Source organism: Rhinolophus sinicus, chromosome 14 (genome assembly GCF_057876585.1).
Source record: "Rhinolophus sinicus isolate RSI-liver-muscle chromosome 14, RSI-T2T, whole genome shotgun sequence".
NCBI lineage: Eukaryota > Metazoa > Chordata > Mammalia > Chiroptera > Rhinolophidae > Rhinolophus > Rhinolophus sinicus.
In genome coordinates this window covers 64,927,272-64,948,035 of record NC_142514.1, presented here as the reverse complement: position 1 = coordinate 64,948,035, position 20,764 = coordinate 64,927,272, and the positions used below count along the sequence as shown (strand labels likewise).

Here is a 20,764-nt window from a genome sequence, read left to right as displayed (position 1 = left end):
CGAAAGCACTAGTGATTTGTTCAAACACTTACTATGTGCCAGGTACTTTCCCATAGAAATAAGTAAGTCTTAAGAAAGCCGTGTGTGTGTGTGTGTGTGTGTGTGTGTGTGTGTGTATGTGTGTGTGTGTGTATGTAAATACATATGTGTATATGTATGTGTATATATGTGTATATATGTACACACATATGTATACATACCTATGTGTATATATACATATATATGTGTATATAGATATGAAAAAAATATGTTATCAACTAGAGGAGACATATGTAAACAAAAATTGCAATGTATCATTAAGAAGTACAACAGAGGTGTTACAAGATTCAATGGGAGTACAAGTGAAGAATGCATTTAACCTTTTACCTAAAAGAGCATGTAAATTCTCAGAACAATATGTACTTACATATATTAAATATTAAATTGAACTGTACATATTTATTGGTTGTCTATAATTCTCACATCATCCAAAATTTTAACAAAAAATTTGAACTTAAAATGGATTCTACTAAATGTTGATGTCTCTACATAGTAAAAATCTAAAAGTAAAGCTATTTCTAAACAGATCTTTTTGACTTTCACTTACCATAAGCTGTTCCTGGGCCAAACTCAGTGCCTGCATCAATCATATATTGTCCCAAAAGTTCTGGGTTATTTATGCGACTTGGAGCTTTTCTATCTAGCTTCTCATAAACAAATTCTTCTATCCTGGCATCTAGGAGAAAGGTTTAAAATTACCAGTGATTTCAAAAAAGCAAAACTATTTAAAAGACTGTTTTGTGTCTACTACTAGCCTTTTATCGCCCTATAAAATAAACATGAAATTAGCATGCTTTCAAGTATATATCTTACTATATAATTTTTTTATTTATACGTTAGAGTATTATACAGCTCTAAAAAACATATTTTAGAAATATGATAAAATATTTTGTAACAACAATATTTTAAAATATAGTAAAACTATTATTACTACATCCGTATTTTATGGCATTCTATGTTCCAGAAAAAGGTTGGTATTAATACTGAAGTTGCTTTTGCCCCATTCATATAATGTCTAACTTTTAACTTTGAGTATACGTTCATATTTTCAAAATCAGGAATTTACAGCTATGAAAATATGGATATAAGGTATCCAGAACCAAAAAGTGACATACTTCTGATGCCTTTTTCACATTTTTGCTTGCTTGCAAGCTCTGTCTTCCTAGAATCTAAATATAGGCATAGGAGTTTATAAAGAAGAGAACAATCCATGCTTTGAATAGTCTATATAGACAGAAATTAGCAATATGATGCCTTGGCTTAATTTTATTTATTTATGTTTAAAGTATATAGACATCTCTGAGCATGTATTGACTCAAAAGATTTCATATTTAAGATAAGTTTAAATACAAAACAAAAGGTTAAAAGCAATTATCGAACATCATAAATGGAAAGGAAAAAATTCAGTAAAATCTAAATAAGTAGTTTGTTAGTATAATATTTAAAAAATTCACATTTGCACTGCTGCCTAACAGAGAGGTATTCCTCCAAAAGTGGAAGTTTCATACAATGCACTGAAAATTTCAATATTGAGCTGAACCAGTAACAGAAACACTTCAGAAGTTGGAAAAATGTTAATGATTATACATAAAATAGGCTGTTGGAATAATACTTGCTTTTGTGGTAGTCTCTGGTGCAGCATCAGGAGTTTTTAAGCAGCATTTTAAAACCATTTAATTAGTTAAAACTAAAATAAGTCAGTTCAAAACAATTATTTAGAAAATATTACGTAAATTTCAGAATTTCTTTTTCTGACTGTGAGAGTGATTCTTAGCTTTGCTGCTTTCTACCTATCTGGTCAAAAGTTTAAAGTTGAACACCATGTTGATTTCATTCAGTTAATAAAACATTTGGTATTTTTAAATAAGTGTTTCATTTCAATAAGTCATAATAAAATGTTTAAAAATATGTAGGCAATTCTGCTATAATTCAATATATGGATTTCTGAAAAACTCTAGGTTCTGAAAAATCATACACTAAAAATAATAGGACTTTACAAGAAAATAGAGTTTGGTTTGACCACTCAAAGTCCATGTAACTTTATTACCAGAGCATGAAAAAACAAAAATAATCATTACTACTTCATACTTAAAACCACTGTAACTTCTTTATACTGACACCATTCCCATTTACCAGTCGTGTATGAGCTTATTTGCCATTCAGAAAAACGTGTAGTAGTACAGATTACGTATGAGTATGAGGAACGATGGGTAGAGAAAGGAACAAGAGGCAAACTGTCTAATATTTTTTTTTAAGGTGACATTGTATATAATTTAAATAGCCTTAACTGAGTAAGAGGTACTACAGGGTATCCAAAGAAAACAGGCCTCAGATTGCAAAAGGTCTATTTTAAAAGATCACCACAATTTAAAAATAGCACAGAATTACTAATATTTTTTATAGTGCTTGAGGTTTATCTAATAGCAACAAAATTTAAATCTTGGAATTTTAAGTTAGTATCTAAAAGTTTATACAATAACACTAGGGAAAAGGGGAAGGAAAGCACTCATTGCTGTCTTTGATCTTCAGTTCTGAAATGTAAAGCTCATAGTGAAAAGAATGGGTGTCAACCCACCTGGTTCTAGTTCAAGTTCCTCTTCTAATTAACACTGGACAAAATGCTAACTTGTGAGTTTCAGTTAATAAACAATTATTGTGAACCTTATTTGCAAGGTTGAGTTGAGTGACCTGAAAAACCTTCAAGAGTTGTGTAAAAATCAAATGGAATAATTTATGTCAAAATGTAAAACATAAACAAATAATTGGTAACTAACTTTTTATATAATTTTCCCTTAATTATTTATGGATAATTCTCTCCTGTGTGAAAAAGATTAATTGATTTTCATAGCTCTTTATAACTTAAAATTCAAAGTCACTGTCTGAAATTGAGTTTTCAAGAGGACTCTACAAAGGCCTGAAAAACATTATTTGCCAGTTTGTTAGAGGATACACAAAGAAGTGTTTATCACCCATTTCTTCACCAAAAGCAAAAAAAAAAAAAAAAAAAAAAAACATAAATCTCAAAGCCACAAATCAAAAAGTTCTATTTTTCCAATAACCATGAAAACATTTTTTTTTAACATTAAAAAACCTACTAACAAGTACCTTTTAATAAGATCAGTCAATAAGGTAAACAAAAGTTTCTTACTTGGATTTGGCTGCAATAATACTTCAGTTTGTTTCAGTATTTTTTCTGTCCATATTTTGGTACATTCAGCTTTGCTAAGGAGGTTCTCTAAGTGAGCATCCAATTCTGTCTTCTCTGCCTGGCCAAGCTTTTCTTCTGTGAACTGTTAACGATTATAAAAAATAAATAAATAAATAAATATACCTCAATACATTTTAGGAACCTCTATCAACAATTAAAAAGAAAACTCAAATTCAAACAATCCCAAACATGCAAATTGTTTGTAAACCATTGCATATGAATGCTATTTTTTTGACCCTATGGTAATTTATACCTCTTTGTGGCACTTATTATGCCCCTATCTTATAGTAAAAACGTATCCTTAGTTCTGCTAAAATGTATGGTAATCTACAGAAAATCTAGTATACTGCCTGGTATATAAAGTATACAAATATTTCTTACTTATAAAGGTAGGTTAGTATAGAGGTGAAAAGATCCTGAGTCAGTTTAATTTGAATTCATATCCTGACTGCAATGCTGTGTGTCCTGAGCAAGCTTTTGAATATTTTTTTCTTAGGTATCCTCTATTGTAAAAGAGACAATACATATCATATAGTACTTTGAGAATTAAGTAAGTATATGTAAATCACTTTGTTCGGTGCCTAGTAATTATTATTATGAATTTAAAAAGGACTGTTTATGTTTAATGTGGCTTTGTATTATTGGCATTTTAATCACACCTAGTTAGATAGGGTTTTATGGGATGTTCTGGGAAACTACCATTTAAGTTGTTTCTTCAGGATATGTTCCAGCAACAGATTTGTTGACTAACTTTTATAATATATCCTATTCAAACTATGGAGGTATCTTTTAAAGATCATAAAATGTGGTTAAACATACTCAATGTATCTATTTTTTATTATCTTGAGCGTGTTGGTTTTTGAGGAAAGGAAGAATTGTTCCTACACTAACAAAGAAGTAAAAAGATTTCCGTGTAGATTTTATAGAGTTCTGGACACTTGTAATTAAATACTAGAAGTGATAATGACTCAGGCTGCTTACCATGCATAAGTTTTTTTCTAGAATATGTGCCTCTCCCCCATCATAACAGAGGTATATCACTAACACTAATTCTATGCTCAGTCATTTCTGGCTAACAAAATATAATGTTCATCTTACTTTTTGTTTTTTTTCTCTCACTTCTTAAAATATCTTCTGCTGCTTCATTTTTCTGAGTTTTATTATCTGTTTCTTTCAGCATCTTTCTCCTTGGTCTAATACTTTCAACTAATTATCAGTTGGAACTTTTAGCTGAAATGTTCTCTAGAATGTTATTCTTAGACTTCTGGTTACAATCCCCCACCAAAGGTCTTATTCAGGGGCTAGAAATAACAGCTTCAGTAGTTTTTGTAAAGCCTTAGGTCTTTTTTTGAGACTGGCCTGTAGCCAAGACCTGACCCAATGGGTGGGACTGAGAAAAGCAGTTCCAAAGCTATTGCCTAAGCCCATAAGCCTGCAGTATACTGTAACTGAGGACAGGCGAGGCACTGGGCAAAAGGTCAAAACCCTGATCCTAAGATCAGTTGGGTAACTGCAATGTCATTCTTAAGAGAACTCTGGTTGTCTCTACAGATCCCTGAGATTCTAAGCAACAGACTCCTACAGAAGTATAGATTAGAATTTTCCATGTTCAGAGCCTACTACTCCCAATGTTTAGATAATCTCCCAGATAAAGTAGCCAATAGGAGGGGTGGGGGGGAAGAAAAACATACACCTAGGTGAACATCACCTACCCTGTTTCCCTGAAAATAAGACCTACCCGGACCATCAGCTCTAATGGGTCTTTTGGAGCAAAAATTAATATAAGACAAGTCTTAATGTTATATAAGACCCGGTCTTATAGTAAAATGTGACTGGGTCTTACATTAATTTTTGCTCCAAAAGACGCATTAGAGCTGATGGTCTGGCTAGGTCTTATTTTTGGGGAAACACGGTACAAGTATAAAGGAGGATCTACCAAAAAAATTCTTCACTTAGCACCTTAATATGTTCATTCCATTTATTCCTTCATAAATACTTATTAAGCACCTACTTATGTGCTAGGCACTATTCTAGGCACATGGCTTTCAGCAACCAGAAAAATAGACAAGGTTTCTGCTCTTGGGAGCTTAAATTTTAATAGGGAAGACTGACAATAAACAATTTTTTAATAAGCATACAAGGATAAAAAGATGGTGGAGACTCAAGACCAACATAGGTGGTCCAATTTTTCTTGAGTGAGTTACTAAATGATTAACTGAGTGAATTAATGAATTCAAGTATAGAGGAAAGAAGAATTCATTCTACAAGGGGACAAGGGAGCAGGAGAATCAGGGAAGGCTTCAAAGGGAGAAAGATATGCAACCTGGGCCTGGAAGAGGGAGCAGGAGTTTGAGGATTGAGAGATGTCAGTGGTTAGAAAATTAGCTTCTCTGAGCAAGTAACAACTAACCTGAGACCGAATGATAAGAAATGAGCTATATAAAGATCCAAGGTAAGAATATAGATTCCTCTGATGATTTATCTTCCAGTTGCACTTCTAGAGGATTATTAATACCACCTTTATGCATATTAATTTTTTGGTAGAAGTCCTTAATTTTATTTAATACCCAAGAACAGATTACTACAACAATGAACAGATCTATAATTTAAAAATCAGTATTTATTAGCTCAGTCTTTGTGAAAAGAACTCTGTTAAGAACTAGAAAACATGGTTTCTGTTATAGGAGAGCTAAATGAAAAATATTATTTAAACAGTAGAAATCTACAGGCCTATTTTTTTTAGTACATAAAATCATGTTAAACTTTACCTAACAGATGTATTAGAAACACACTGGAATTAAACATATAGGCTAAAAATTACTAACCATTGTTTATAAGCAGTGATTAAAGAAATAATCACTGAGTTTATCTGATACAGTTAGGTTTCAGGGCAACTCTTCTCCCAATAATATTTCAGAGAATCAAATTAGAAAATTAATTATTTGGAAAATAAAATACTTCAATCTTCAGGTCAAAAGGCCTGTTTACTTAATTATTTAATAATATTTCCTCTGTGATTCTCATAACACTACCTTACAGGTATCGCTCATTAAATACACTTTTTTTTTTACTGAAAAAAGACAAACAGAGTGTGAAAGTGTAATAGAGCAAAGATGAGTATTTAACAAGTCATTTATTTGTTAAAGAGTCTGAGCAAAAAACAAAGAAAATATGTAAGCTGACTTACAAAGTAAGATTCTACAAACAAACATAGTAGGTTTTTACTATTTTAGTTCAGAGGAGTAAAAACAAAAACAAAAAATATAAGGAATGCTTAAATATGAGAGAGAGAGAGTCTAATTATAGAAAACTTGTCTAGAAAACAGCAGTAGAAAGGCCCACATGAACAATGTATTTAAAGTATCAGTAATAAATTCTATGTGATGTTTATTTACACTTTCTGAGTGAAAACAGCTATAATTTTTTTACTCTACCTACATTTGTGCTTCACATTTCAGTACATTATGGTCATTTTATCCTCTACTTTTTTGTTTAATGTTTTTTTCCCCCCTCAATAAAACCATTTATAAAACCTTTCTCATACTTCTGCATTCTTAACAGTGTCAGGGCTTAGTACATGTTAGGAAATGCCATACAACATACTAAGCTGTGCATTTTATATCAAACACTAAAACAAAATTGTTATATAGGTAAAAATCATAATTTTAGTGATGAAGAAGTGAGGCTCAGAATGGTTAAACATTTTCCCCAAAGTCAGTGTTGAGATTGAATCTCACATCTCTTTGAATCATAGTCTTATTACACTATACTACCCTTCTAGTAAATACTTGCTGACGTCAAAAAAACTAACACTTTTTATCACCATTATCCAAAAATATTCTGTGCGTCCTTGCCCTTGTGTCTTTGTTCACAGCAGTCTGGTCAGCTGTATCCTACAGACCACATCTGCTTCCTACATGATCATCAATAATCATCAAATTAAGGGTGACCTAACCTTAATCCTATGTAGAACGAACAAAAAAGGGTGGGGGGAAGACACAGAATATTGTTAATGTTATATATTTAAGCTGAAATTGTAAATTTAAATGTTATTACTTAAATGTATAATTGTAAAGGTATAATATTTCCCATGATTTTATCATTGTGGGGACTCTTCAGAATTGTTTCCGTTGTTAATCAGAAGGTACGACATGCTAAGATAACAAAGTAGTACAATATTTAATACGTACATTTTTCTCTAAAACATTTAAAAAAAATAAGTCTACTGCAGGAAATGATGAGTCATATCAAGTAAATTAAGGTTTAAATTATTAATAAAAATATTTATGGAGAAAATGGTATGTATTTCCTTCTGTATGAGATGTATGATCAGCATATGTCATGGGTCTTGCCCTCAAGGCTTTTATGACCTTAACAACACTTCCTGAACACAAACATAGAGTCATAATAACGGTACTCTTCTCAGACGGACAAAAGACCTATCAATTCTTTCTTTTTTAAAAAAGATCCTTTTCCTAATTATCAAAAATTTTGAATTTTACCCTTAAAAATTTGTTTTCAACATTTTAAGTCTAAAACCATGGCTGACTTTGTAGTTTCTTGATAATTGTTGTTAATTAGAAACTACAGTTAATTTTAAGCATGCATTTTAATGAATGTACAGCAGTACCATTTGATCATTACATCCATTTGTGAAAACAATTTACATTGAAAGTCAGAAGGCATATAAGTCATGGAAATCCAAATCCAGTGTTCTCTAAAATGTAATTTGATATACAATTCTTTCACAATATTTCATTAGTAATACAGTAAAATGACACGAGAACAGAAAGTTTAATCCTCTCTCTTTATTAATTTTCTCTAAATATTGCTTTAAGGGAAGGACTGACTTTGAGTCAGCCACATTATACCAGGCACTGTAATCCTTCCTTTACTACAGAATAGGAATGTAGCCTATAGTATGAACCAAGGAGCCCAGATTCCATATCCTTCCTTACTAGAAAGAAAATTGCACTACAAGTAAAAAGATTGTGTGATTAAAGACATCTATTGATATAAATTCTAACCATCAATTCTTTGGGTAAAGTAATAGTTTGAAAGTAGCAAACTTCTTGTGGAAAATGTGTAACAAATTCTGAATATAACGTAGTAATAAACTTGAACGTAGATTGTTCTCAATTTTGGCTGCTCTTTGGAATTACATGGGACAGCTTTCAAAAACACTTTTTTTAAATTTTATTTTAAATGTCAAATCCAACCGTAAGGATTCTAATTAAATTGGACTGGGGTGCAGCCTGTAAACATTCCTCAGGTAATTTTAAAGTGCAGCTAAGGCTGAGAACCACTGTTTTAAGCTCATACATAATTATTTTAACATCAGGTTAATAAACCATCTTCTACCTAGTGTTTACAATTAACGTCAATACATCAATGGATGCGAACAGTTTGGGGTAACACTAAATACTGTTTTTACATAATGAGAAAACATGGACTTGAATGTGACATGTTTTATCTATTAGAATTTGAGAGACATGGTGAAGTTATCTGCAGTTTAAATTCTACAAAGGAAATGAGGGCTTGCGAGACTATTTGGCCAAGTTGGAATTCCATCCAGACAGCAGCTGACAGGAGCCAGTAGTTAAGGGTGGTGGCATTGTAGTCATCTTTAGATCTCCAGCTTAGACACACTATTAATGCTTGCTAAATTAAATGGGAGATCAAGGCCAAGCTTGAAACTAAATTTTAAAGAATTTCCTTTTCAGGAAATAGCTGGCAGTCATGAGGTTTACAGTGTAACTTTAGTAGTCAGTTCAAAGAAAATGTTAGAAATTTAAAATAAACTCCCTCCCTAAGTAATGTAATTTGAGAATATATTTTTTAGAAAGTATACACTCTTAAAGATGGTGAGCAAAATTTTACTTCAATATCAATTCTGAATTAAAAATGTGCCCACTTGAAAGATTAAACAAAGAAAATAATTCACAAAGTGGATATTTACTACAAAATGGATATTTACTAATAGTTAATTATGACAAATGGACTAGGCTATGAAGTCCTTGAGGGCAGCAAGTAGGTCTCATTCATCTTAGTAGCCTTCAATGCCAAGCACCTAGCAGGTACTCGATAAATATAGATTGAATTAAACAGTTTAATATTTTAGACTGGCATTAATCAACTACAAGGTCAGTACATATAATGTTAGAAAAATACTAAAAAAAAAATAACAAAATTATTTAACATGCTAAATGATTCAAAGAGTGAAATTTGCTGATGTATACTAACTACCTTGCCTGGCTAAAATGACATAAAAAATTAAAAGAACCATGTTGGATAGTGTGAGAAGTGAATAAGAAAGAAACAGATTCGATTCCTTAGGACATTCAGTCTTATTAGAGATGTGAAAACCACAGAGTAACGGAATTTTAGAGCTCCAAGGGACCTTAAATAACAGTTCATTAGAAGAAAAATGCCACATGATCATACAGAATTGAAAAATAACACATGATTTCACACCAAGCTTCTGTGGTCTGAGATGGACCTGAAATTGTATTATGAGCGAAGGAAAGACTACACAGAGAGGAGACAGAGGGCATTCAAGATGAGTTTAGCTTATGAACAAGTCTAGAGTTAGAAAAGTACAAGATACTTTTGAAATTAAAAAAATAGTTTGATAAGAATAGTGTTTATATGAAAGAGAGAGAAAAGACAAGGCCAGAAGGGAGTATTTAATGCCAAACTCAAGACAGATTCTAAGAACTAATAAATGGCTTTTAAGACTAATAAAGGAACAATTGATCGAGGATAAATTGCCTGATGCTTTTGTATTCTATTGTTTTGAGGGAGTTAAGAACAACAAAAGCATCTCAATAGACTGTTAAGTAACAGATATTTCAAGTTATTTATATATTTCACCTTAACATTCTTTTTTTTTTTTAAAGTACCAAGGAATATAAACAAATTTTAGAAGGGTAAGAGTGGAGTTATGAGACCATTTAGATACTTTAACAGTTTAATTTTACTTTTTTTAAAACAGGGAACATGTTTAATTTTTAACTTAAAAATGTTTAAGTAAAGTAAAAGAATGTATGGTAGTTGGCAAACTGGAGAATGTCCTATTCTGTAAGGTATAATTTTAATAGAAATTGTTATTTGGAAATGTGAATGCTGAATTCCATTCTTATTGTTCTTATTACTTATAATGAGTAACTGGCATAGTTCTTATGCTATTCTTAGCATGAAACTTGGCACTTTAGCACTATACTGATGTCAACTCAATTTAGAGTGGAAATTCAGTTATTGAGTAAATACTGAAAAGAAAAAAAGCAGTATTTTGTTGAAAATTACCACACAGCACTCCAAATTTTGCACGTTACATTTTGAAACCACCCTTTTTTATTTTTTCTAACATATTTTATTTAAAAAAAGTATTGTGGAAAATGTCAAACATATATAAAAGTATAATAGCATAATGAAACCTCATGACCCCATAACCCAGCTTCAACTATGAACATTCTGCCAATGTTGTTTCAATTACCCCTCTTTTTTCTTCTGAAATCTATTAAAGCAGTTCTCAGACATGATATTTTATAAATATTTCAGAATGTATCTCTAACATACAGACTTACTATAAAAATACATATTAAAGGAACCTGTTCCTCCTGAATTTTTTCTCTTCTTAGTAAATGGTTCACGTCAACACCTCGGAGTCATCCTTGACTCATCCTCCTCTCATACCCCCGAGTCAGTCTGACAAGCAGTACTGGATAGATTCTCAACCTTCCCTGCTACCACTCTTATTAAGTCACATTTTGCCGGTCCTATGGTTATAATTCCCTAACAGGTCTGCCTAGCACCCCTGTAACCTCAGAGTCTTTGCACTTGTTCCTTTTGCCTAAAACGCTTTTCTCCACAAAAATCTATGAACTGTGACTTTCTTGAGGTCCCCTCCTATTAGAAAGGCTTGCCCTGATCATGTCTATACAACATGGCAAGAGCTGCCACCTGTGCCATTAACCAATCCCTTCTGGCCTTTTTCTCCATCACCACCTGATGTATTCACTCGTTTGTCATCTCCTGCTAGATTCTAAGTTCTTCTGGAAGGGCAGATGTTTTGTTGATTTTATTCACTGCAGTATCACCAATGTCCAAAATAGTAGGGATAAGCAGACATGAAGTAAACACTTAAGTTTTTAAGACTCAAAATTATTCGACAGTTCACAGATTAGAATAGAATTTAAAAACTTTTTCCTGAAGAATTTGAAACAATGAGTAATTATAATTCATTTGGAAAGTAGTACATCTTGTGAGAGCTTTGCCAGATTTTAAAAAGTGAGTCTACTGACAATTTAAAGAAAATTCTACTATGCATACTATTTAAGCAGTGTGGATTATATACCTGAAAACATATCTAGCTATTTAAAAGAGGGGCATTATATAGTGTAAAATCTGCATTCAGCATCTAGAATCATAGGGAATCAGCACTAAAGCAATACCAAAGGCTCTGCCTCTTTTGCCATCAACATTAAGTCTCACAAATCAAACTTAATTTCAGACCCTCAATTCACTCATTCTTCTTGTACCTTGTCTTTGAACTATTATAAGTAGGCTAATTTACATCAAGAAATTATTTTAACGATAAGGTTCAATGTCTTTACAATATATTTTAATGGAAGATGGGGGACAGAGGGTTAAAGCAGCTAGCCTCACCCTGCAGATTTTAAAACTTGGAAATCAAGAACTAGAAGGATTTTCCCATTTTTAATTGTTACTTAAGTGTTATGGAAATGCTTAGATCGTACTAGATGATCTTGAAGGTCTCTTTAGGATCTAACATTCTATTATTCTATATATCCTAAACCTGCAGTGTTTATCCAGGAAGAGAGAAGTGGCTTGCAGTAAGTAGTAGGTCAGCAAGTACTTGGCTATTTACTAGCCATGCAAGTTAAGCAAGTTACTTAACCTCTCTGAGGCTGCTTCCTTATATATAAAAGGAGGTTAACGTTAATAACATCTATCTGGCAAAGTTACAGAAAGGACTGGAGATAATTCGTTAAATGTCTAGCGAAATGTGTGACAGTTTTTTCACAACACAGGCAGCTAGTACCTTGTTCTAGTTCTACCATTCTTTTGCCAAGAACAGTGCAATGTAAGAGCCACTATGCCAGTAAAATTGGGGTAATGGAGACAAGGAAAGTAGTAAAGCAATACAACTGTTTTACATTTCAGTATCCATTTGATACCCGTATTAGAAAACTTGTTTTCTCTTTACAAAAGAGAGTGCTGTTGCTACTGTAACTATGTCATTAACTTAAACACCAGATTGTTTATAACCCGTGTTGCAGTGAAATTTACATCTGTTCATAGATTTCACCGAGTTGACATAATGTGGGAAATGTAGAAAACTGTCCAAGTTCTCCAGCACTGACACTTCCTTGATTGTGGAGGTCCTCGAGATGGTTAACTTTGCCCCTTAAAGGGTGTTTGAAACATACCGCTGGGACTACAGGCACAACACAAATGTCTCCCCTCTCTCTCCTCGCCCTACGGCCGGTGCTTCCCATTTTGAGAATGAGTGGAAAGCCCCAAACTCCTCGTTTCCCCTTGGCCTTGGCAAAGTCCGGACGCCAACTGGCGAGCTCCATTTCTCCCGCGGGCTGCCAAGCCCAGGGGCCGTCCTTTCATGGAGCGAGAGGGCTGGAAGGAACTGTGTTGGCAGCTCTTTGGGTTGAAGGGCAGGAAAAGGAAAAAAACTTCCTTCTTAGACTCACTCGGCGGGGAGGGCGAAAGAGAGGAAAGGAAAGAGTGGGGGTGGTGCAAGAACAGTTTGTCTCTCTGCTAACCCCGCGGGACTCGCCAGGCCTCCGCCCGCCCCAGGAGGGAGGTCACACGAGCACCCGCGTCGTGGGGTCAGAAAGGCGGGCGGTGCTGTGCCTCGGCTCGAGGCCGAACTCAAGGTGTCCTCCAGGGGCGGGAGGAAACGCCAGGCTCCGTCCCCACCCCACCTCACTTTCCGGGAGCGGCGGTTGGGCAGAAGGGGATCAGAAAATTGACGCCAGGCCCTCAGGGGCACCAGGCCGCACCCATCACCCGGGCCTCCGGCCGCAGCTCTCCTGCCGTGCGGTCAGCTAGACTGGGTGCGGAGGGCGCCGCCGCCTCCGGCTGGGCGCTCCGACGTCCCCGCCTTGGCCCCGCGGGTCACCGCCACCCGCCCAACCCCAGTACCTGTACAGCACGGCTGAGGAAGGTGCCCGCGTCAGCCGCCAACTTCTTCACGTTGAAGTCCATGATGTTCATCCTGGGCGGCAGCCGGGCGGAGCTGCCGGCTGACCTAGCGGGGAGGCGGAGGCGCCTCGGCCGGGCTGGGGCGCCGGGAGGGAGTGGCGGGGGCAGACGTGGTAGGTGGAGGGAGGCGGCGCCAGCTCCGCCGCCGCAGCTGTCGTTTCCGTCCGGGGGGGGCGAGAGGGCGGGGCGAGGGGAGAGGACGCACGCCTCCGAGCCCGACGGGCGGCGGCGGCGGCGGCGGGGGTCGAGAGGTAGGGCCTGTCCAGTCCCGAGGGTGGCCGCTAACGTCCCGCTGGCAGCGGGGAGCGAGCAGAAGACGAACAGACTGGCGTTCTGACCCTGTGGGGCCGGGTCCCCAACGGAGCAAGCGGGCGCCGGCCGCGGGGCGGGGCCTTTATAGGGGTTATCGCGGGAACAGCGACCCCTTCAGGATCGCCGCGGTATGGCCGCGGGGCGTGCGGGGAGCTTGGCCTGCTGGTCCCCAAGGAGTGTCGTGTTCGCTGCGAGGGGCGCGCCACAGGGCCGCAGCAGTGCTGCGCGTTTGTAGTTAAGTCCGTGAGAACCAAGAGCAGAAACAACTCAAACCCCCCTCTTTGTTTTAAGAGAAAATATGGAAATTGTAGCAAAGAATTACAATATCTGTGAAATAGAACCAACAGTTCTACAACAGCTCCGTCATCTTGTAGCACCCATGCCCAGCTGCTCTCTGACGCCTGGATGGCGTTTGGTTGCGCATGTTTGCAGGCCCCCACCGGGCCTGTTGTTTGTTCATTCTTTCAGCATTATAGATATCTATTGTGTACAGGACTGAATCTAGTGTTGGAGATGCCATGGCTGAGATAAAATTGGGGTACTTCCTGGACAAGACTTTGTCCTTGCCCTCAAGAAGCTCTCAGTTCCTTTACTTAACAACCTTCAGGGATTTCTCCATCCCCAGTGGAAGCTCTATTTGCTGCCAGAGGACTTGGTGACTGCCTGAAGGCAGCATGCACCTGCTGGGATACAGGATCAATCTTAGGTGCCTGCTTTGTCCAGAGTATGGTGCCTGGGACACAAAGTGCCAAGTGGGGGACACAAAGAACTATAAAATGGTGAGTGAGATAGAATAACTCTTAAAGATTCAAGGTAGTGAATTTAATAACAAATGATAATATGTGAAATCTGTTCAAAACCCCCTAATTCCGAATAACTTCATAACCAGTTTTCATGATACAGCCTATAGTTGAACTAAATTAGAACAGGTGCAAGCATGGAGAAAGACGTTAGTATAGCAAGAATAAGAAAACACTGTATTTTTTGTGTCGCTGTGCCCTTTTGTTACATTAGGGCTGGGAAAATGCAGGCCCATGAATGCAGGCAATGAAATGAGCTAGGATTCATGCTTGTTTTACTGAAACAGCAACCACAGAAAGAGTGGCTGTTGTTAAAGTCTGAAAGATTAGTTCCTAAAGGTATTGTAAGGAACAGCAGATAACATAATATATATGTTCTTTTATTGTTTATGGTGGTGACAAAAACAACCACTTCTTTTTAAGATAACTCCAATAGAATGACTCTACAGGCCAAAAATATTCCATGTGTCTTTCACATAAACCTGCTTTTCCAGAAATATGGGACAGAAAATATATAATTAGGAATCTTGTTTTTCTTTTATTGTCCATTTTAGATTTATATGTGGAAAAGCACTCACTCTCCACCGATGTCTATCTTCAGAATAAGTACATTTGCCATAATCTATGTCCATTTCTACAAAAGAATCACAGCATCACATCCACCATTATAGGAAGAAACTCTGGATCCTCTTCTTCAAAGGTGTAGATCTTCCTGACTTGGAAGACACCTACACATCTTCCTGTTGAGCCCACTATAGCTGTAATACTGTTTCTCTTGTTTCACTGACAGATTCACACGACTATATTGTACTGCCTCAATTTTCTTATCATCTATTTCCTGCTTAATTCCATGTAGTTGACTTCCACTTCTATAACTATACCTAAAAACCGTTTTTGAGGTTGCCAATTATATTCTTTTTAAAAAGTTTTTAAAAAGATTTTTATTAAAATATAGCTAACATACAATATTATTAGTTTGAGGTGTGCACCATATGTTCAACATTTATATACCTAAAGAAATGATCACCACAAGTCCAGCAACCATCTGACATCGTACCACGTTATCACAATCTTGTTGACTATATTCCGTATGCTGTACATTACATCCCCATGATTTATTTGTTTCATACCTGGAGATTTGGATCTTTTGTTCCCCTTCACCTTTTCTCCCTTTAAAAAATTTTCAATTACAGTTGATATTCAATATTAATTTATATTAATTTCAGGTAATAATATAATGGTTAGACATTTGTATAATTTAAGAAATGATCCCCCTGACTAGTCTAGGACTCACCTGGCACTACACACAGTTATTACCGTATTATTGACTATATTCCCTGTGCCTTACTTTACATTCCCTTGACTGTTTTGTAACTATCAGTTTGTAGTTCTTAATCCCGTCACCTTTTTCATTCTGCCCCCAACCCACTCCCATCTATCACCCCAACACATCTAGTACCCACCTGACACCATACTTATTGCAAGATTATTGACTATACTCCTTATTCTATACCCTACATCTCCATAACTACTTTGTAACAACTAATTTGCACTACTTAATCCCTTCCCCTTTTTCACTCACCCCCAACCCTTCTCCCATCCGACAACCATCAATATGGTCTCTGTGTCTATGAGTTTGTTTTTGTTTTGTTTGTTTGTTTTGTTCTTTAGATTCCACATGTAAATGAAATCACATTGCATCTGTGCTTCTCTGTCTGACACCCCACTCAGCATAATATCCCTTAGGTCCATCCAGGCCACTGCAGATGGCAAGAACCCATTCCCTTTCCTGGCCAAGCAATATTCCATGTATATGTGTACTTCCTCTGTATCCATTCTTCCATCAACAGACACCCAGGCTGTCTCCACATCTTGGCCATTGTGAACAATGCTGCAATGAACATATGGGTGCACACATCCCCTCGAAGTAGCTTTTGGGTTTCTTCAGATAAATACCCTGAAGTGAGATTACCAGGTCCTTCTTTGTGTCTTGTTATAGCCTTTGTTTTAAAGTCTATTTTGTCTGGTATAAGTATTGTTACCCCAGCTTTTTTGTTTGTTTGTTTTCATTTCCATTAAATATATTTTTCCATCCCTTTACTTTCTGTCTGTGTATCTTCCAATCTGAAGGGAGTCTCTTGTAGGCAGTATATGTTGTTTTCTTATCCATTCAGCCCTCCTATGTCTTTTGATTGGAACATTTAATCCATTTACATTGAAAGCAATTGTTGATAGATATGTAGCAATTATCATTTGATTACTCATAATTTTGATTTTTCCCCCTTTCTTAAAGAAGTCCCTCAAACAGTCCTTGTAATACTGGTTGGGTGGTGATGAGCTCCTTCAGCTTTTTCTTGTCTGGGAAGCTCTTTACCTGTCTTTTGATTCTAAATGATAGCTTTGCTGGGTAGAGTAATCTTGGCTGTAGTGCCTTGTTTTTTATCATGTTGAATATTTTGTGCCAATCCCTTCTGGCCTGCAAAGTTTCTGTTGAGGAATCAGCTAACAATCTCATGGGAGCTGCCTTATGTTACCAGTTGCCTTTCTCTTGCTGCTTTTGGGATTCTCTTTGTCTTTAACCTTTGTTATTCTAATTTTAATATGAATTGGTGTGGGCCTGTTTGGGTTCATCTTGTTTGGGACTCGCTGCATTTCCTGGAATTGTATGTCTATTTCCTTCACCAGGTTAGGAAAGTTTTCAGTCATTATTTCTTCAAATACATTCTCAATCCCTTCTTTCTCTTTTCTCCTTCTGGTACCTCTATGATGCAAGTATTGGTGTGCTTGATGTTGTCTCAAAGGGCCCTTAAACTATCCTTATTTTTTTAGATTTTTTATTGTTATTATTTTTTTGCTGCTGATTGGGTGTTTTCTGCTGTCTTATCGCTGATTCGATCCTCTGCTTCATTTAGTCTGCTGGTGATTCCTTCTAGTATAGTCTTCATTTCAGTTATTGTGTTTTTTATTTCTTACTGGTTCTTCTTTATGGTTTCTATGTTATTTTATATGCTTGCAGTCTCTTTGTTGAAGTTCTCACTAAGTTCCTTGGGCGTCCTTAATTATTTTGAGCTCTCTCTCTGGTAGGTTCCTTGCCTCCATTTTGTTTAGTTCTTTTTCTGGAATTTTCTCCTATTTTTTCATTTGGGACGTATTTTTTTGTTTCCTCATTTTGGCTGCCTCTCTGTGTTTGTTTCTATGTATTAGGTAGATCTGCTATGTCTCGCAGTCTTGGCTGGGTGGCCTTATGTAGTAGGTACCCTGTGGAGCCCAGTGTCACAGTCTCCCTGGTCACCTGCACTGGGTGCTCCATGAGTTTCTCTTGTGTGGGTTGTGTGTGCTCTCCTGTTATAGTTGAAACTTGATTGTTACTGGCACATCACTGGGTGGGATTCACCCTTAGGCTGATTGGCTATGCATTTTATCCACATCCACAGCTTATGGGCTGTTGTGCAGGGGGCTTACCCCACTGAACGGGATTTGCCCCAGCAGTGTCTGGTGCCTATTGAGCTCACCCTTTGTATGTGCCACTTATGGGGCTAATTGGGTGGTACTCTGCTGTGGTCTGAAGACATCCTCCAAGTGTGTTGGTTCTGGGGCCTCTTGGGAAGGGCTTTGGTGCGTGTCTAGATCAGCCACTGCCTGTGACTGGCCAGGGACTACCTGGTAAGAGCTATAAAGTGTTCTGTTGTTGTTCACTGACTGTGCTATACCTGGAGGTGTGTGGGAGAGGCCATGCTGCAAACTGAGGACAGCTGCCACCAGTGGGCCCTGCATAGCTCTACAACAAACTAGGATACCCTGAGACCTGCTGCACCTACTAGCCCCTTTAAGATTCAGCCACTGATAAAGCCTTGTGCAGTACACAAATTGGGTGAGGCAGGGTTTCAGGGAGTCACTAGAGTGGGAAGAGTTGTGTTCACCAGGTTAATGTAGATTCTGGTTTGGTGCCAGTTCTGAGCCTGGAGCTATGTAGCAAAAGTCTCAAACCACACACCAAGGCCAGTCACTGCTCACTTGGGGCCCACATACTCTAATCGTTTTCCAAAGAAGAGTGCAATGTGGGGTGTGGGGGTGTGGGTTGGGGGGTGGCTGGCTGCTGACTGAGAAAGTTCCTCCAGTGTTTGGGGAATTGAGTGGGGCAGGGTTCCAGGAAGTCATCAGGGTGGAGTAGATGAGCTCACCAGACCAATTCAGATTCAGATTTGGCCAATGGGGGAGGGTTCAGCACAAGAAAGATGGTGCCCGCCTGCTGGCTGCATGGGAGAAGGACCCCACACAGGGAAAATGGGAACTGTTCTCTAGCCCTTGCCTGGAAGCCACACACTTCAGTCTGCCCCCTGTATGCTTACAATGCCCTGTGATTCAACATCCCTCCTCTGGAGCCCAAGGTAAGTGCCCGCAAGTGAGTGAATCTGTGTGAGGGCTTTGAAGAGGACATCTGAATTTGCCACAGTCTTCTGTCCCACCCAGATGGTCAGAATCCCCCACTGTTTTCACAGCCAGGTGTTTCGGGAGTTCCTCTTCCCAGTGCCAGTACTCTGGGCTGGGGAGCCTGGTGTGGGGCTGGGGTCCCTTGCACCTCTGGGGGGGTAACCTCCACAATCAAGGTATCCTTTCTGATTCTCAACTGTGACACAGAGGTGTGGGGCCAGCCCATTTCACATTTCTGTTCTTCCTACCAGTCTTGACTTGGATTCTTCTTTATATCCTTAGTTATAAAACTTCTGTTTAGCTAGACTTCAGGTGGTTCTCCAGGTTGATTGTTCTGTAATTTAGTTGTAATTTTAATGTGTTCGTGGAAGGAAGCAGGCAGTGTTTCTACTCCACCATCTTGGATCTCTCTCTCCTTATAGGTTTTCTATCTGGATGACTTATCTATTGACTTAAGTGGGGTATTAAAGTCATCTACTATTATTGGATTACTATCTATTTCTCCATTTGTGTATATATTAATATTTGCTTTATATATTTAGGTGCCTTTATATTGGGTGCATAAATAATTACAAATGTTATATCCTCTTGTTAGATTGAACCATTTATCATTATGTAGTACCCTTCTTTGTATCTCTTATTATAGTCTCTGTTTTAAAATCTATTTTGTATGATATAAGTATAGTTATCCCACATTTCTTTTGGTTTCCATTAACATGCACGGAGTATCTTTTTTCATCTCTTTACTTTCAGTCTGTGTGTGTCCTTACATCTGAATTGAGTCTCTGGTAGGCAGGAAATAGATGAGTCTTAGTTTTTCTTTAATCCATTTAGCCACTCTGTCTTTTGATTGGAGAATTGAGTCCATTTGCATTTAAATTAATTATTGATAGGGATGTACTTATTGACATTTTGGTAATTGTTGTCTGGCTATTTTATAGTTTCTCTTTCTTTCTTCTTCCTTTACTCTTTTCCTTTGGTTTGATAATTTCTTTTACTGGTATGCTTGGATTCCTGTCACTTCATCTTTTATGTATCAGTTATAGGATTTTGCTTTGTGGTCATTGTGATGCTCCCACATGACATCTTACATTTATAAAAATCTACTTAAAGTTTATAGCAAGTTTGATTGCATTCTAAAGCTCTACATTTTTACTCTCATACCCCACCCTGTTTTATGTTTTTGATGTCATATTTCAGGTCTTTTTATTATGTGTATTCTTTAACAAATTGTTATAATTCTAGTTATTTTTACTACTTTTGTCTTTTAACCTTAATATTGGCTTTATACATGATTGATTCACTACTTTTACTATACATTTGCTTTTCCATGACATTTATTATTTCATATATTTTCTTGTTACTAATTAACACTTTTTTCTTTCAGCTTAAAGAAGTCTGTTTAACATTTCATGTAAGGCTGGTTAAGTAATAATGAACCTTTAACTTTTGCTTGTCTGGATAACTCTTTATCTGTTCTTCAGTTCTGAATGACAACTTTGATGGGTAATTATTTAGTTGGAATTATTTTTTTCTTCCAGCACTTTTATTATATCATGCCACTCTGTTCTGGCCTGCACTGTTTCTGCTGAAAAAATCTGTTGATAGGCTTATCGGGCTTCCCTTATATAAAAAGTTCTTTTCTCTCGCTGTTTTTAAGATTCTCTTCTTGTCTTTAACTTTTGATATTTTAATTATAATGTGTCTTGTTGTGGATCATTTCAGGTTCTTC

At 36.9% G+C, this 20,764-nt stretch overlaps 1 protein-coding gene and 1 long non-coding RNA gene across 7 annotated transcripts in view; one reads left to right on the top strand and one right to left on the bottom strand.

Moving 5' to 3' along the window:
- SH3GLB1 (SH3 domain containing GRB2 like, endophilin B1) overlaps positions 1–13,811 on the bottom strand; it is a 38,524-nt gene extending 24,713 nt beyond the window's left edge. For 2 of the 6 annotated variants that reach the window (XM_019751756.3, XM_019751758.3), the window contains exons 1-3: positions 13,430–13,647; positions 3,188–3,329; positions 587–715 (exon numbers count right to left, since the gene is read on the bottom strand). In XM_019751756.3, coding sequence (XP_019607315.2) covers positions 587–715; positions 3,188–3,329; positions 13,430–13,501 — 343 coding nt within the window. In that variant the 5' untranslated portion in view covers positions 13,502–13,647. Of the gene's footprint in view, positions 1–586; positions 716–3,187; positions 3,330–13,429 lie in introns of all 6 variants that reach the window. The other 4 variants (XM_019751762.3, XM_019751757.3, XM_019751760.3 and 1 more) reach the window with 4 other exon arrangements.
- Positions 13,812–13,911: 100 nt separating this feature from the next.
- LOC141572127 (uncharacterized) overlaps positions 13,912–20,764 on the top strand; it is a 197,738-nt gene continuing 190,885 nt past the window's right edge. Inside the window, exon 1 of the long non-coding RNA XR_016018655.1 lies at positions 13,912–14,580. This is a non-coding gene — a long non-coding RNA (uncharacterized LOC141572127). The remainder of the gene's footprint in view (positions 14,581–20,764) is intronic.